The sequence below is a fragment of the Condylura cristata genome, unplaced genomic scaffold (assembly GCF_000260355.1).
Source record: "Condylura cristata isolate star-nosed mole 26May11 unplaced genomic scaffold, ConCri1.0 scaffold00018, whole genome shotgun sequence".
Lineage (NCBI taxonomy): Eukaryota > Metazoa > Chordata > Mammalia > Eulipotyphla > Talpidae > Condylura > Condylura cristata.
Window position 1 is genome coordinate 17,671,297 of NW_004567119.1, and position 15,637 is coordinate 17,686,933.

Here is a 15,637-nt window from a genome sequence, read left to right on the forward strand (position 1 = left end):
ATGCATCCGTAATCTGGAGAGCCCCTCATTCATTTCTGGTATTGGTTAACTGGAGCTTTCATTTTGTAAGTGCTTTTGCAGGAATATCACAATTTTTTTAAGGAGCCAAATCCTGACTTTCTTCATCTCCTCAATGATACATACATTTCCTCTTTGAAGAATTTCAACTTTCTTTTAAATTTCTACTGTTCTTTATCATTTTCATATTGCTATTTTTACTTAGGATCTTGAAAGGGAGAGCCTTTTTGGAATATGGAACTAAGCACCAGGGCAGACACCAAAGAACTGAGTCTGAATAGATAGGTCAGGAGTGTGTGTGGGGGGGGGGTTGGGGGGTGGCGCGAGGGTGACTGTGACAGTGAATCGACCTCAAACCACCGCCTTGCACTCCGTAGGGGACCAAGTTTACTACCCTTGGACCGAAAACTGCGCAACACAGCCTGGCTAGCTACCACGGAAGCTGCGCGTAGGGCTAGGGCTTAAAGGTCCCAGACGGGCGAAAAAGTCCAGGTTTGGATTCCAGGGGACGTGTTAGAGATCGTACTCGTCCCTCCTCTTCCGGTTGGGTCCGCCGGCTTCTCCAGCCCCACGTGTGTTTGGCGCCGGCTCTCTGCGTCTGCAGTCAGGTGCAGGTGGTGAAACTGATCTGAAATCACACGGGTCGGAAGTGCGGAGGTCCCTGCGAGACTGCTGCGGGACGGACCATGGTGGGCCCTTCACACCTCCTCCTACCGCTACGTTCCCTGGAAGCCTCCAGTCTGGCCGGCTGGAGGAAGTGGGCGGTCGTGGGAAGCTGAAAGGGGAGCTGATTGCTTTGGGCGGTGCTAGGCGGGTGCGAGCGCGGGGTGCGGCTGCGGGCGCCTGCCCGGGAGTTCCCGCGAAAGCTGTGATTAACTTTAGAAGGGTTCGCCTGACGCCCCGGCACTCCTCCAGACTGGCTTGTCACGTCCCCCCGCCTCGCCGCCGGGAAAGTCTGCATCTTTGCATTTTCTCGCCACTGACGAGTGTTGGAGTGGGAGTCGGGGGAGCAGAGTCCTGCCAAACGCTGGGAGGGGGCTGGCCCCGCCCAGCTGTACCCGCCTTTGCGGTGTAGGCCGCCTGGAGGTTGAGATTCGGTAGTCTCGGGGCGGTGATCACCGCTCTCCCCTGACCCACTCCCATCCCAAATCCTGCCGCTGTGTCCGGCCCCTTTGCTTGGATCTTGCTCTAAAACTTTTGCTGTTAATTGTAATTAGTTTTAGTACTAGTGGTGAAAGTACAGCTTGCAGTTGCCCTCATTTCTTTGTTGATTTCTCTTACTGCAACTCTTTCCTGAATTCTTCCTATCTTTATTATGTCAAACTTTAATTTTGCCAAGGTAAAGATCTTGAAACTCATTCACTCTACTCAACACTTTATTCTACATTAAAGACGTTAGTGCTTTTAAATTTGGGGAGTCCTGTGTTACTAGGCACTAAAAAGCTCATTATAAAGTTTTTTTTTTTTTTTAATCTTTCTGACTAGATTATAAACCCTTAAAAAGTGTGCCATCATTTCACTTTGGCTTATCCTTATTGACTAATCAACTTTTCCCCACAGTTCCATTGATATAATTGGTATATAACACTGTGTAAGGAGTACTCTAAGGATTTGATGTCCATGTACTGACATGATTACCATAATAAGCTTCATTAATATATTGCTCAGCTACCATTTTTTAATAGTGAGAACTTTTAACAAGTGTACACTATAGTATCCTTAACTGTAGTCACGATGCTGTGCATAGAGTGTCAACTTACTGGTCTTATCACTACGTTTTTGTGACCTTTGTCCACGTTCCGCTGTCATCCCAGTCCTCACCCACCAATTACTCTCAGAAATTCAATTAGTAGATATTAAAATTGGGAAGTCTGGAATTTTGGGAGTAGAATTTTATCTATTCTCCCTATTCTGTGTTTGAGTATCAAGGTATGTAATAGTGATAGGCTGTAGTTGAGGTTGTCTTAGGTCATTATGATTGCTATTGGGTTTTATGTGAAAGTTTCATAAGCAGGAATTGTTTCTCCTCGACTGTATTTCTTTGTCTTCTAAATATCCTTGGAAGACTCCCACTTTCCTAGATCTCTGGAGAGGGCTAGTACGTTTTTGTTCACTACATCTTTATTTTGTTATAATCATTAAGTATACTGTCAATCTGCTTGTTAATTTCATGTTACTCTCACTTAAGAGGTCTAAATGGGATTGCATCTGAGATGCATTTAAACCAGATACTTCATTTTTGTTCTTTTTTAAGCTCTAAAAATATCGATCCAATATTGAACCTTCTAAATATATTGTTTCTTCTATATATTCTTATGATAGGGTTTACTTTATAAATTTGGCACAATAAGTAATAAAATCTAATAGTTACAATAAAAGCTGTGTGAAAGGGTTCTTATTCTCTCAATATCTGCTGTACATAATATCTGACTGGGATTCATCCTGGACAACTGAAACCATGGGAGGGAAAACAGGGTAAGGGGGTTCTGCTATGACTGATCATCAAGTAGAGTTATGAGTGGGCTGTTCTTGCCCCCTGAGGTATAGTTCTTAGAATGGTGCTTATCATACTTTAGGTTCTTTCTCATGAAATAACTGTACTTAGCTGAGCTTAGTATCAGGTTCTTTCCTCTTATTAATCTTTTAGTGAAGGGACTTTTATTATTTCTGGTGGTTTTAAGGTACCACCTATAACCCCTAGTTATGCCAAATTTGTGTGATTTTCTTAGTACCAGGCTCATTTTCTTGATTTTCTACTTAAATGCCTCCTGGGCATCTAACTCATGTCTACAGGTGAATTCTTGATATCCATTGTCTGTGTGCCATTCCTATCTCATTTAGTAGATGGTACTTCTGACAATGGTTTTTTGTGCTTTGAACCTGGGAGTCATTCCTGATACCTCCCCTTTCCACCTCCTCTTTCTCTCACTTTCTGTTTTCAAGTCCTATCATTCATTTTCAAGTCCTATCATTTTTAAAACATATTTCCAGCCTTGACTTTTTTCTCATCTTCACTGTCATCTAAAAATAAGTATTAAGTAGAGACTGCCCTTTGGTTCCAAATAGACTATTTTTTTCCTACTAGAGTAATGTATTTTCCCCCCAGAGACTGTGCTTTATATAACTCTGCCTAAATTTTGGCTAATGAGATGTGAGCATACGAATCTGCTACTGCCCAGATTTTACTCTTAAAGGAAAGGTATATGGCTTTTGATTTTCTCTTGTTTCTTAGTGCTGAAATTTAAACCAGGTATTAAGTAATTGTGGGCTATTTGGGTAGATGTGAGATTGTGGCCTACAGTTGATAACAAAGTGGAAGGAGTTTGGCTCTCCCAGGACTTTGTGGAGCACACCTCCAGTGCCTACATTTTACCTGAGAGAACTAAACTTTATCCTTGTTATATTGTTTTTGGGGGTGGGGGGTGTGTTTCTATTGCCAGGGGCCAAACCTAATGTAGATGGGATCAGACATACTGCATAGGACTGTGTAGGGACAAAAGATTCCTGACAGTGTCTAGCTTAGAGGACTCAATGAACTGTGACATAGTTAACTGGCATATCCTTGAATGGGAAAATAATTTGTTCTGTTTTGGATGTGCTAATTTTGAGATAGCTTTTATTATTCCATCTGTTCCTGATTTCCTGTGAGTCCAACTTGGATTTTAGTTGATTCACTGCCCACTCTGTTCCATGTGAAATTTCTACTGTCAAGCTCCCATTAACACCTTGTGTTCCTTCTGCCCCTTAAAGTTCAACTGTTATACAAATTCCCACTGCGAGTCTCTTTGTTCTCGGCCTTGTCTGTACCTATTATGAGGGTGGGACAGCTGAATGGTTGGATTTCTAGTCCCCTTGTTTGTCTTTCACTGGAGAGTAGTTTTGAATATATCATTTCTGTTGTGCCCATGGAAACAAAAACTGTCAGGACTATTTAACTTGTCTGGCTTCCCTCCTGGTTCTTAGTGCAGCACTTCTGTGTATTATTGCCTTAAAAGATTTCTGAGCGAAAATTGGATAGAAATCATGTAAGTATCTAACTATATATGTACTATGTTTTCCTTCATTTTAGCCGAAAGCACCAAAGGGAAAAATTGTGGGACGGGAGAAAAAGGTCATCCACCCATACAGTAGAAAAGCAGCTCAAATTACAAGAGAGAACCACAAACAAGAAAAAAAGGAAAAGTAAGTTATCTTTTCATCCGTTTTATGCATCGGTGAAAGGTCCATTTACATGTTTATCCTTAGTATCCCCCTTCTCTTCCTCTAATCTTTGTTAAGTGTATTTTTTGTGTTGAAGGTGAAAAACAGTGAAAAGGGTTGAGCTTTTACAGAGTTCACCTAAACAGAACATACATTTAAGCAGGCTGTGGTGAGTGTAATGAAGAAAAATTAAAGAGGAATTTTTTGGAAATGGAGAGTAGGGAACAGATTATATTTTGCATGGAAGGCTTCTGTGAAGTCAAGTCCCCTTTGAGCAGAACACTGCAGGGTGTGAGGGAGTCAGCGACGCAGAGGTTGCACACAGGCTAACATGCCTAGTACGCGTGTGAAAGGCCGTAAGGACACAGGTCCGCCAGGCAGCTTGGTGTGCCCCGCCTCCACATTCTCCCCAGGAACTCAGGGTTCTGACCACTTCCTAAGGTAGTTTTTCTGAAGAAAAGAGGTAGGGGTACTAGGGAACATGGGTTAGGGTACACCGCCTTTGACCAGCAGCAGAGGATATAAAACCAGACCAGCTGGGGGAGGCAGACTCTGTCTGGCTAGCAAGCAGTGTGGCAAAGACTTGCTTCCAAGGTCTCTTCTGATGAATTAATATCAAAGAACACATTTAGGAAAACTTTTTTTTTTTTAACCTGGAATTAAAAGATGACAGTAATGCATGTTGATTTTGGTGGCAACACTCAGTATTCTAAAGATACTCACTCTTTGGTGCACCGGAGTTCCGTACATTCTAAGACCCATCTGGACACTGATAACCCACTTAGCTTTCATTTGCTTTCAAAACTGTTCTGTTCGTAGGTGTCCTATAATCGTTGAAGAGCTAAGAAAAAAAAAAAAAGTTTAGTAGTATTTCATTCTGCTAATTTAAAAGGATCCTGTTCAGTGTTTCTACATTAACCAAATCACTATCTCGCATATATACATCTTCGAATTAAAGTTCCTTTGGCAGTTTTCTTTGGTCTTGTTTTTGACAAATTTTTCAGACTTGCTCTGGAAATTTTCTAAAACATGTACCTTATCTTCCAAGGTTGAAGAATGAAAAAGCATTACGTCTCAACCTTATTGGTAAGTGAATCTGTTTATCTGAGATCTGATTACAGTACAGTGAAGTCATTCCCTATACCTATTTAACTCTTGATTAAAATATTATCATGTAAGTGAATTTGTTACCAGGCTGATAAGTTTGCTTTAGTCAATATTTTTAAGATAAAATTTTGATACCTGTTTTCTAGAAACTGGTCTGTACTTATTAATCTACCATTTACCTGTCTGAAATTTAATTATTGTTCTCTTAACAGTTGAAATGATGACCTGGGTATTTTGGAAATAGCAATTTAATATAATGATATGGATACATTCTCTTACTTAGTTTCACAATCTTTCTTGTCAAATTCATAAATATTTATTGACATGTTTGAAATTTCAAAAGTGATTATGAGACTATTTGAAATCATCTCTAAAGCTTCATCAAAAAAATGAAATAGTGGGCCCTCCTAGAGGTTCAATGAGTTAAAGCACAGCACTGTGAAGCGATCAGCAGCCACTGCAACAGGAGTTGGATTCCAGGCCAGGGAGGTGACCCACGCACTGCTCCCCTCAGCAGTCTATTCCAGTCAGTCTGCCTGTTCTGCTCCCCACTGTCTCTGGTGAATCCTTTCACCCCCTGCACCTCTGGCCTGTGCCCCAGTTCTGTATTCATAAATAAATCTTCAAAAAAAAAAACAAAAAAACTTAGAACAGTTTCATTAAAAGTAGTTTTCTTTAAAATTGTTGCCTTACAAAATATGTACCAAAAAGCATCCCTCCCACCCATCTCTTCCCCAAATTAAAATGTGACAATTTAATTTCGAACAGACTGGTTTAGTAGCTTTGAACCCACACAAGACTTTATATTTAACATTGAAATAAATGTTGATATTGTTTGAAATTCACTAATATTGAAAGCTACCTTGAGTACTTCGCTTAAATGATGACTTAGTGTTAAACTGTCTTGGCACTAAACAGGTGAAAAACTGCGATGGTTTCAGAATCATCTTGATCCCAAGAAAGGAGGATATTCAAAGAAAGATGCTTGTGAATTAATTGAAAGGTAAACACAGGGTATGTTATGAGCAAAGGGTCAGACAAAGGTTCTGGTTTTATAGAAGAAGAAATGTTTTTTGTTAAACATGTTTGGGATTTATAAATCTCATCACTCTGGGAGGTTTGTGACCTTTCTCAGCCTCAGTATGGTAGTAACTCCAGGCTTGTTATCCAGACAGGCCTCCTGGAGACCTTTCATCAAAGCAGACTGGCTAAGGGTAGCAGATTGAGGTATTTGTAAGGATCTCTAGCCAGCGAGAATGGTATCCAGAAGGCCTAGTGAGAGCAACATGCTGCAGTGATCTGCCAGCCATTTGATACGACCAGACAACGGGTAGATCGGGGCAGTTATGAGCTCTGTGTTCCTCACTTGGGCAACTCCATGATGTGTGTTACTCCCTGAAGCAGGCAACCAGACGTGGAGCTGGTTTTGGTGGGGGAGGAATGAGGCATTGGTATGCTAAGAGTGAAGTCTTTAGGTCAAACCAAATGGACATCCAGGAGGTAATTGACGAAGAGGAGCTGGAGTTTGGATACTGTGAGTTGGTTATTGAAGTGGGTGAAATGGCAGTTATGTAAGGAAAGTTTGAGGTCTGAGGACTTGAACTCACACTGTAAGAATTTAAAGAATTCAGTTGTAGATTGACTATTTTGTTTTAAATGAAGTAATACAGGTCAAATGTACAGGCTTTGTAACGCAAATCCTTTTCTTACTTTTCAGATACTTAAATCGCTTCAGCAGTGAGTTGGAGCAGATTGAATTACATAACAGCATCAAAGACAGGCAGGGACGGAGACACTGTTCCCGGGAGACAGTCATCAAGCAGACAATGGAGCGTGAGCGACAGCAGTATGAAGGCTATGGCCTTGGTGTGTTCGCTGACTTTTTCTTTCTAAATTACATAGCTTGTAATTCATTTCAAAAGCTTAATATTATTGCTTTATTTTAAATTCAGTTGGTTTTCTTCTTCTGGTTCTGTTCTTTTGTAAACACGGAATAATTCAAGTTCTCCTTTTGTCCGCCTCCGTTCCCAGAACTGTCAGTTGTGACAATGATAGCATCTCTGCCGTGACAGTTTTTCTCTTCCTTCTGGCCCAGGCCTAACTGGCTTTGTCGAAGTCATTCCCTGCCCATCCCAGAATCTTTAAAGCACATATCATGTGCTTCTTCCCTTAGTAGTTTTTGCACTACCAAAGTGTACTTGTTGCAGTTATGCTTGAGAAACTGGAAATTGTTTTCTTTCTTAGCATTGTCTCTTTTGTTACAATCATCTTTCCCTACCTCAGATGAATTCTTGAGCTTGCCAAGGTGAAGTGTATACTAGAAAAAGTTATATTTTCTATGGGAAAATATACAGAATTTAGAATGTTGTTTTAAGGGATTGATAATTAGAATTTACTATGGATCTTTTGCACTTTAAGAAAAGGACAACTATTAATGCATTTGATTTATTTTGTAGATTCTATGTCGTTTTATTTAATAGTATTTTTCTTAAATCACTTTAAGCCTTTTATACGTAAAAATTTATACTTATTTCTCATATAGCATCATGGCAATACTTTGAAATTGTTTTGCTTTTGATCATTGCAATAAACAAGAAAACTATGAAATGTTAAGATCTAGAAGACACTGTTTAATAATGTAAATTTTCTTCCCCAGAGATTCCAGACATTGTAAATTCAAGTAATCTGAAAACCTTCAGGTAAGTTTTTTTTTGTTTTTGAAGCTGTACAGAAGATACGTAAGACAGTTTCTTCTCATTTGAGGCTAGGAGAAAATGTACTAACCTTTTTTTTTTTTAAAGATTTATTTATTTGTGCATACACAACTGGGGTGCAGGCCAGAGGCTCAGGGGCGGTGAGAGGCTTCACCAGAGTGGGGAACAGAACAGGCAGATTGGCGAAGTACACTGCTGAGGGGAGCAGCAGGCGGGCCAGGAGAGGTCTGTGTGTGCCATGTGGCTCACCTCTGGGGTGGGGATCAAACTCGCACTGAAGTGGCCACAGCTTGGCTTAGCTTCACAATGCAGTGCTTCAACCCCCTGCGCCACCAGGGAGGGCCACATGAGTTGTCTTTAATAAAAAATTTAAAAATCATTTTCTAAATTAGTAAATAAATTTTATTAGTCACTTAGGCCTTAACTAGATTATCGATAGGTCTAAAATTTTGTTAATTGAAATTTGATAAATTTAAGCTCATTCTCTAAACCCATGCTTTATATTTCTGTATTTAATATTTGTATTCATAAATTAATTAGTCTTGAGTTGATTGATCATATTTGAGAATTAGTTCACTTTTTACCTCAATCATTTGTATTTGTACATGGAACTTCTGGTTCTTTTTATGTTTTTCCTTAATCAGCTATATAAATACTTATTTCTTAATGCATATTCTATCCCAAAGAAAATTAGAAATGACAAAACAAATTAGCATAGATTAATACTGTTGGTCAGTTCAGTTGTCGAAACTATCTTCACATTGCTTCTAAAATAATTGAACATAAGATTATCCCAGAAAATGCTGAGGTGGCAAAAATGCAAGTTTATAAAGATTTATGAATACAAGTGTTGGAGTTTAGGCCAGAGATGTGGGGAGCTGGGGGGATGAGAGGATTCACCATAGAGTTGGGAGCAGAACAGGCAGATTACTAAAATACACTGCTGAGGGGAGCACGGGGCGGGTCAGGAGAGGTCTGCTGTGCCATGTGACCTCTGGCGCAAGGGGCAGTGGCTGCCCTGAGCTTCACAGTGCTGAGACTTAACCCCTTGCACCACCAAGGAGACCCTTGATACCTGAGATCCTTGATATTGCATGGCCTAATAAGGGGAACTATTGTAACATCTGATTAATATGTTCCTGTTTTGCTTTGGAAGTTTTGAATATGGGAATTGCCATCATTAATATTAATTAATGAGAAAATACAATAAGTTGTAAATAGAAAGCCTTAGTTCTTAGTTCTTAGAACATTGTTTCCCTCCTCCCCTTTAGTATATTCATATTGTTTGTGTAGCATGCATTTCATCTACTTTCAGAGCTTTGAATCTTGACTTTCTCCTGCTTCTTCACCTTCCTCCCACCATGTTTCTTTTGTCTAGGGATTGGGATTGTGACCTGAAGAAATTACCAAACATTAAAATGAGAAAATTTTGTGCTAATGATGCAGTTCCCAAGAAGTGTAAGAAGAAAACTGTTACTACAGCTGTAGACAAAGATTTAGGGGAACTGGAACTAAATGATGAATCAAGTGACACAGATGAGGAAATGACTGCAGTGGCCTAACTGCCTTAAGAAGAATAGTTTGGGAACTTCAAATTACACTTGAATGATTATGGTAAATAACTGTCTTATACAATACTGCTATTTACCTTACTCGCTTACATGTTGAGAATACCATCTGCAGATTTAAAAACAGTGCTTTGATATTTATTTAAAAATCAAAAATGTTGCTTGTCAAACAGGCTGTAATTTTTTCCTTGTTTACTACATATGGTCACTTAATCTATTTAGGAATAAAGTCAGCCGCCTGTTTTCTGAAAGGGTCTTAGTTAGTAGTACTTGAGCGATGATGCCAAAGCTGTTTGCAGTAATGTGTCACTCATCTTCCTCATAAACAGAAATGTCTCTTCCTTTCAAGTAGGGAAAGTGTATACACTGATGAGTTGCACATTATTTTATTTACCTTTGAACTAGAGTAAAATTTTTTAAAAACCTGACTTGTATCATCGCACACTTTAATACATGATTTCAGTGTAATTTTTTTTTTTCTGTTTTCTTATTGTGAAAAGTGATACGTTTTGTTTGTGAAAACAGAACTAAATATTAGCGGAAAATTTCAATTGTACTATATTTTCTTCTTAGAGAGTTACATGTGAATCTAACCTAAGTCAGGCATGGAAAAAAATCATGTGGTTGAATGTTATTTCACTGAGTATCTAAATACAAGTATTTTTCATCTGTCTTCTACAGTACAAGTGTATTTGAATACTTAAGACATATTGAGATTGATTAACTAGGTATCAACGAAGTCTTAGCAGTTTAAAGTGTTACAGCTTTTTTACTTCTGAAAATTAACAATAAAATTTATGATTTCTTAAAGTTCGGTTATTTTTAAGTGATGAAGCTGATGCTTCTTTAGTAATCTGGATAAAAGTATGAGCTTATGACTACACAATAAGTTCTTATTAGTCATTGAAAATTTTTCTTTTGGGGGTTGGTTTATATTTAGTCTCAAAATGGCTATAAAAACTGAGTCATAAACTACAATTAATAAGAATTGTTTGAACTGGCCTGATATTTAAAAAGCCATACTGTTAAGATGATTAACTTGTGAAAGTGACAGATCATCCTCCCCCTCAAACATTTGGTTAGTTTTCCCTGTTATCAATTTGAAAATTAACAAGCTTAGAACTAGAACAGGTAACTATTTGTTAAATCAGTGAATTTGCCATTCAAACCCACAGTTGTTATGTCTTCTGTGATTGGAGCAAGGTAACATAAGAAATCATTTGTCTTTAGTAACATTTAAATGATAAATCCATAGTCATTATTTATAGACCCTGTTCTGTCTGCGGTGATAACGTTTGCTCTTTATCTGACCTCTCGTGGTCAGCAATAGGTCTTTATAAGCTTGCTTCTCTGGTCCATGGCCGTGGAGCAGAAGGTAACTCACTTTAAGTAATACACAGCATAATGCAGTCCCTGTCAGAATTCTAGTAACAGTTTAAGGAAATAGAACAGAAAATACCAAGATGTATATGGGACCACAAAAAATAGCTAAAGCAGTTGTTTCACTATCTCCATTCACAAAAATTCATAAAGACTGAAATATAAGAACTCAAACCATAAAATACATAGAAATCATAGGTGATTCATAAAGTGATGCTTTTGGAGCAGATTTGACCCCAGAGAAAGGGAGATAAAACAAGGCAACTGGGACTACATTGAATTAAAAAGCTCTTGTAATTTGAAATTATCAGCAAGCCAAGGAATTATTTATAGCACTGTTTACTTCAGCATTATTTGCAGTAGCAAAGATGATGGAAACAAGTGGCCACTTATAGATTAGTAAACAGCCTACTAAATATGAGTGTTTGCATATCACATATTCAGTGTAAGGGGTTAATATCCAAGATATATAAAGAACTCATCCAATTTAAAATATAACCCAGAAAAATGGACAGACAGAAGAGCTAAATAGAACATGTCTAGAGCACACACTGATGACCAACAGGTGTGGAAAAAACAAAAATCACTTTTTAGGAAAATGCAAATCAAAACTACAGTAAGTTATTACAACCCTTTCAGAACAAAAAAGACTTATGCATAGGTGTTGGTAAGAATGTGGAGAAAAGAATCTCTATATCCTGACGGTGGGGATGTCAATTGGGGAGACCCTTTTGGAAATAGTGTTTAAGAAGCTAAAAACAGAATTGTGTGAGCCAGTACTTCCACTTGTGGATATCTGTCCTAAGACTACCAACCCATCAAGCCAAGGTATTACTTATTTATCGCACTGTTTACAGCAGCATTATTTGCAGTAGCAAAGGAGATGGAAACAAGTGGCCACTTATTAATAAAGCAAAAGCTGCCCACTTGTAGTGGGGATGATAAAGCAAAAGTTGCCAGCTTCTGTAGTGGGGACAAATATCGGAGGGAGGCCTGCGGCATGGGGTTGAAAACTCAGACTCAAGACAGAACAGGTGAATATACTGAAATGCACTCCAGAGAACCAGGGAGCAAGATTGAAGTCCTCACATGAATGAATTTGTGCTGCTTTTTGTAACAGGTTTTCTCTGCTTTCCATGACTGGGAAAATCAGCTCGGGCCAGTTTCTTGCTGGGGTACTTGGTCTTGGGCATTGATAAACCTTTGACACCAAATGTGTGGCCATGTTTCCGAATTCATGGTCAAAATGATCAGTTTTAAGGCCTGGTTCCCATAGCAAGTTCAATTCCCTTTGCTTAAGCTTTCTAAACCTTCCTGCTGGTCAAGGAGTGTATGCCCAGTTTTAAACTTATTAAATGATACTTTGACACTTCCCTGGGATTTGTCTTCCAAAATGGGTCAGATGATACAATGCAACATAAGAAATAAGCACCCTGTTGTTGTGGGGTTGATTCTAATTTTCACCTAAGCAGTTGTGTAGCCTGCAGCTGAACCCTAAAGAATCCTGAGGTAAAAAGTCTCACACTTCATACTTTCTGCATTTCTTCCCTGGAAGCCAGGTAGGGAAATTGAGGTTTCCTATAGTGAACCACTTGTGTGCTGGTGAGTTGTAGGGCACGTTAGGGTTAAGTAGGCAATTTCAGAGATAGTGCAGGCAGAGACTTTGGGAACATTAAAGCAGCTTCTGAGATAAGGGTAGAGAAATCTAGGGGGGCAATAAATTTTAAGGCTAAAAACAAGAGTAAATTCTAAGACTTTGGACAGAGGCTGTCAAAGACTAGGTAAGGGCGGTCAAGCTGGACACAGCTGTCCAGGGAAATACAGCCACTGAGAGCTCCAATCACAAAGGATGAGGTTTTAGAAGAGGGGAAAAGGGTTTTAAGATCCCCTGAGATGGGCACATTCGGCGTCTTCCCCCCCACACCCTTCCCCACCCCCGCCATGGTTTGCTGCCTTGGAGTCTTTGCTTTTGTTCTTTTACTTCTAAATAAACTACTTTCTTGAATAAAGTTTGTTTCCCTCCACTTATCTGAAGTCTCAACTTTTCATGACTTTGCTGTGGCGGTGTGAGGGCTCAATTAACAGTGCACACCTGCCCATTGGCATCCTGATGAGCGCAAACAGCCTTGGCCCACACAGGCCAGGGCACAGCTGAAATGTCCTAACGCCAAATGGGAGACTTGTGAGAAACTAGCCACAGGCAGTTTCAGTTTTTTTTAATACTAGCTTCAACTATTGACTTTACTCCCTCCTGTTGAGGGAGTAGAAACTAGTTTTCTTGCCTTAATGAGTGGCCTTTCTTCTTTCAAAGGCAAACAGACCTGCTGGTACTCTAGATCTATTGTCTCGACAGGAACTTTGATTCTCGAAGATTTTCCACTCAACTCAAGCTAGAAATTGCCTGCAACTCAGCCCCTGCTTCTCCCCTTTCCACTCCATCTTCCCTCCCCGCTTTTCCCACCCACTCACGCCCCACCAGTACTTTCTGGTTCTATTTCCCGAACTCAGTCTTGTCAGCCTGAAACTGAGCCCGGGATGCAGCACACACTGCAAGGCAAGACCAGCTCCCCCCGCCCCCCCAAACACACACACTGCCTAAGCATCAGGAGCTGTAGGAAAACGGGTTTTTTAGGCCCAGCCAAAGCTGCTGTTGCAGGTACCCCCTCCCAGGCACCAGCTGGGCTGAAAGCTCTGACCCCAGGAGCCCCCACCTGGCTGCCCACAGGGCTCTTCTGGCCACATACAAGCTACCCTACAACAGAATGCCATGAAAAGAGTCAGTCTCGCTTACTTTCTCAGAGGCCAGGAACAGCACCAATCCGATCTCTTGCCAAATTGGCCCCTGCTCTGCCTTCTACCCTTTTCGAAGGCCCCGCCCCTCCACACACACCTACAAGCCTGATTGGGCTGTTTTCAATCCTGTGGCTGATTGGACCGAAGCACCAGTCAGCTCATAGCTTGCACAGATAGGGCCAGGCCACCATCCAGGCGCCATGTCCTTGGGCCTCTACTGAGCTAGCTCGAGGAGCCGCCACATTCACACTGTGGGCCCCTGCTCCTTCCTGCAGCCCTCTACCAGGGGCTGCCTGCCCTGGGGAGGTGGAAGGGGGTGGGGAGATGGGAGGGGAAACGTTGCTGTCCTGTCTGCACCCTGAACCCCGGTAGGGCCACTGGTGCAAGTGGTAAAATGCGGGCCACCCGCTGCCGCTTGCAGTTTGGGGCAGGGTGCAAGAAGGGGCTGCGCATAGGCAGCAGATCTGAAGCTGGGGAAGAGCCCTCTTGCCTCACAGCTAACGTTTCCAGCCCAGAGCCTTTCATCACTGGTGCCTAAGCCACCGAGTCCTGCCTATGTTGTGTGTATCGCTTCCTCCCGGGCCGTGGCCCCGCCATCCTTGCTTTCCTGAATCCACTCTCCAGAGTTGCTCGTGAATTTTAAAAAACCTGCACTAAAACGCGCTGCTCCTTTGTCCAAGTCCTTAGAAGGGCCGTCTTTTTACAATAATGTGCTTATTTAATGGGCTATGAGTTTGTTTTCTGAGTTTTTTTTTTTAAGATTTATTTATGCGTACAGCACTGGGGTACTGGCCAGAGGTGCAGGGGTGGTGAAGAGAATTCACCTGAGACAGGGTGGGGAGTGGAACAGGCAGATGGTTGAAGCAGCGGGCGGTCTCCCGCCCTGTGGGTCACCTCCGGGGCGGGGATCGAACTTGCACTGAAGCAACTGTGACTAGCTTGCAGTGCATCGCTGCGTCACCAGGGAGGGTCCTCTGACCACTTTTCATGTTTATTTTGAGTGCGGTTTTAGATTCACATCAAAGAGGAAAAGCCAAATCTCCCACATAGGCACAGCCTCCCCTGCTACGTAAATCCCTTCAGGGTCGTACAGCTGTTACGACTGATAAGCCTGCACTGACATTTGTCATGTTTTGAATGTAATTTATGGTTGTGTCACTGCCAAAGAGGCCAGGTGATTTGACTGCTTTTTCCTAACTCAGCTGCCTTTGCAACTGCCAGTGACAGACTATACATCTGACACACCTGCCTCGCATCCATTTCTGAAGTCAAGATGGTTCCTGGAGCCCTGTGCTAGCATCTTCATGGCTGCCTTTAGCCTCTCAGTGGCTTAGGCCAGGTTTTGTCACAGCTGAAATGAGTCTTAGAACATTTTAATCCTCCTAGAATACAAATGGGAGGCTTGGGAGAAATTACCTACCACAGGCCACCTCAGATTTGCCCACTGTACCCCCTGAGGGTACAGAAGGGGCTACAGTACTGCTTAGGAGCAAAGTAGAGGCATCCCCTGCCCCCCAACAACAGGGTGCTTGACCCCATATGGTAGTATTTGACCCACTTGGGGAGGGGGGACACAAGTATTATGGGAAACCGACAGCTTCGTCCTTTTTTTTCCCCTCTATCTTTTCTATCTCTATCAGCTATCTATGTGTAACAAACGTTGACTCTAATAGTGCTTATTTCTTCACTGGCTGAATCCTGCTTGACATTTCCTATGTAGGTCTTTTGTTACAGGATAGCCCAGAGTGGACTGGGCTGCCTGTCTGTGGAGCCTCAACCATGCGCTCAAAATTCAGTTATATTGCAGACACACACAAAAGGGTCATAAGGGGTTTATTTACAAAAGGGGAAAGGAAT

The 15,637-nt window shown here is 41.3% G+C and overlaps 1 protein-coding gene across 1 annotated transcript; it reads left to right on the forward strand.

Annotated features, from left to right (window-relative positions):
- The first annotated feature begins 575 nt into the window (after positions 1-575).
- TMA16 (translation machinery associated 16 homolog (S. cerevisiae)) lies at positions 576-9,637 on the forward strand. The gene is made up of 7 exons (XM_012727009.1): positions 576-707; positions 4,088-4,200; positions 5,267-5,304; positions 6,244-6,328; positions 7,043-7,191; positions 7,982-8,024; positions 9,418-9,637. The coding sequence occupies exons 1-7, from the start codon at positions 705-707 to the stop codon at positions 9,599-9,601; spliced, it is 615 nt and encodes a 204-aa protein (XP_012582463.1). The 5' UTR covers positions 576-704; the 3' UTR covers positions 9,602-9,637.
- Positions 9,638-15,637: the final 6,000 nt, after the last annotated feature.

Excerpts from the sequence above, each read along its gene's own strand:
- TMA16 (XM_012727009.1), top strand. Across the intron at positions 7,192-7,981 it reads GTATGAAGGCTATGGCCTTG|AGATTCCAGACATTGTAAAT; the intron begins GTGTGTTCGCTG and ends TTTCTTCCCCAG. Across the intron at positions 8,025-9,417 it reads AGTAATCTGAAAACCTTCAG|GGATTGGGATTGTGACCTGA; the intron begins GTAAGTTTTTTT and ends TCTTTTGTCTAG.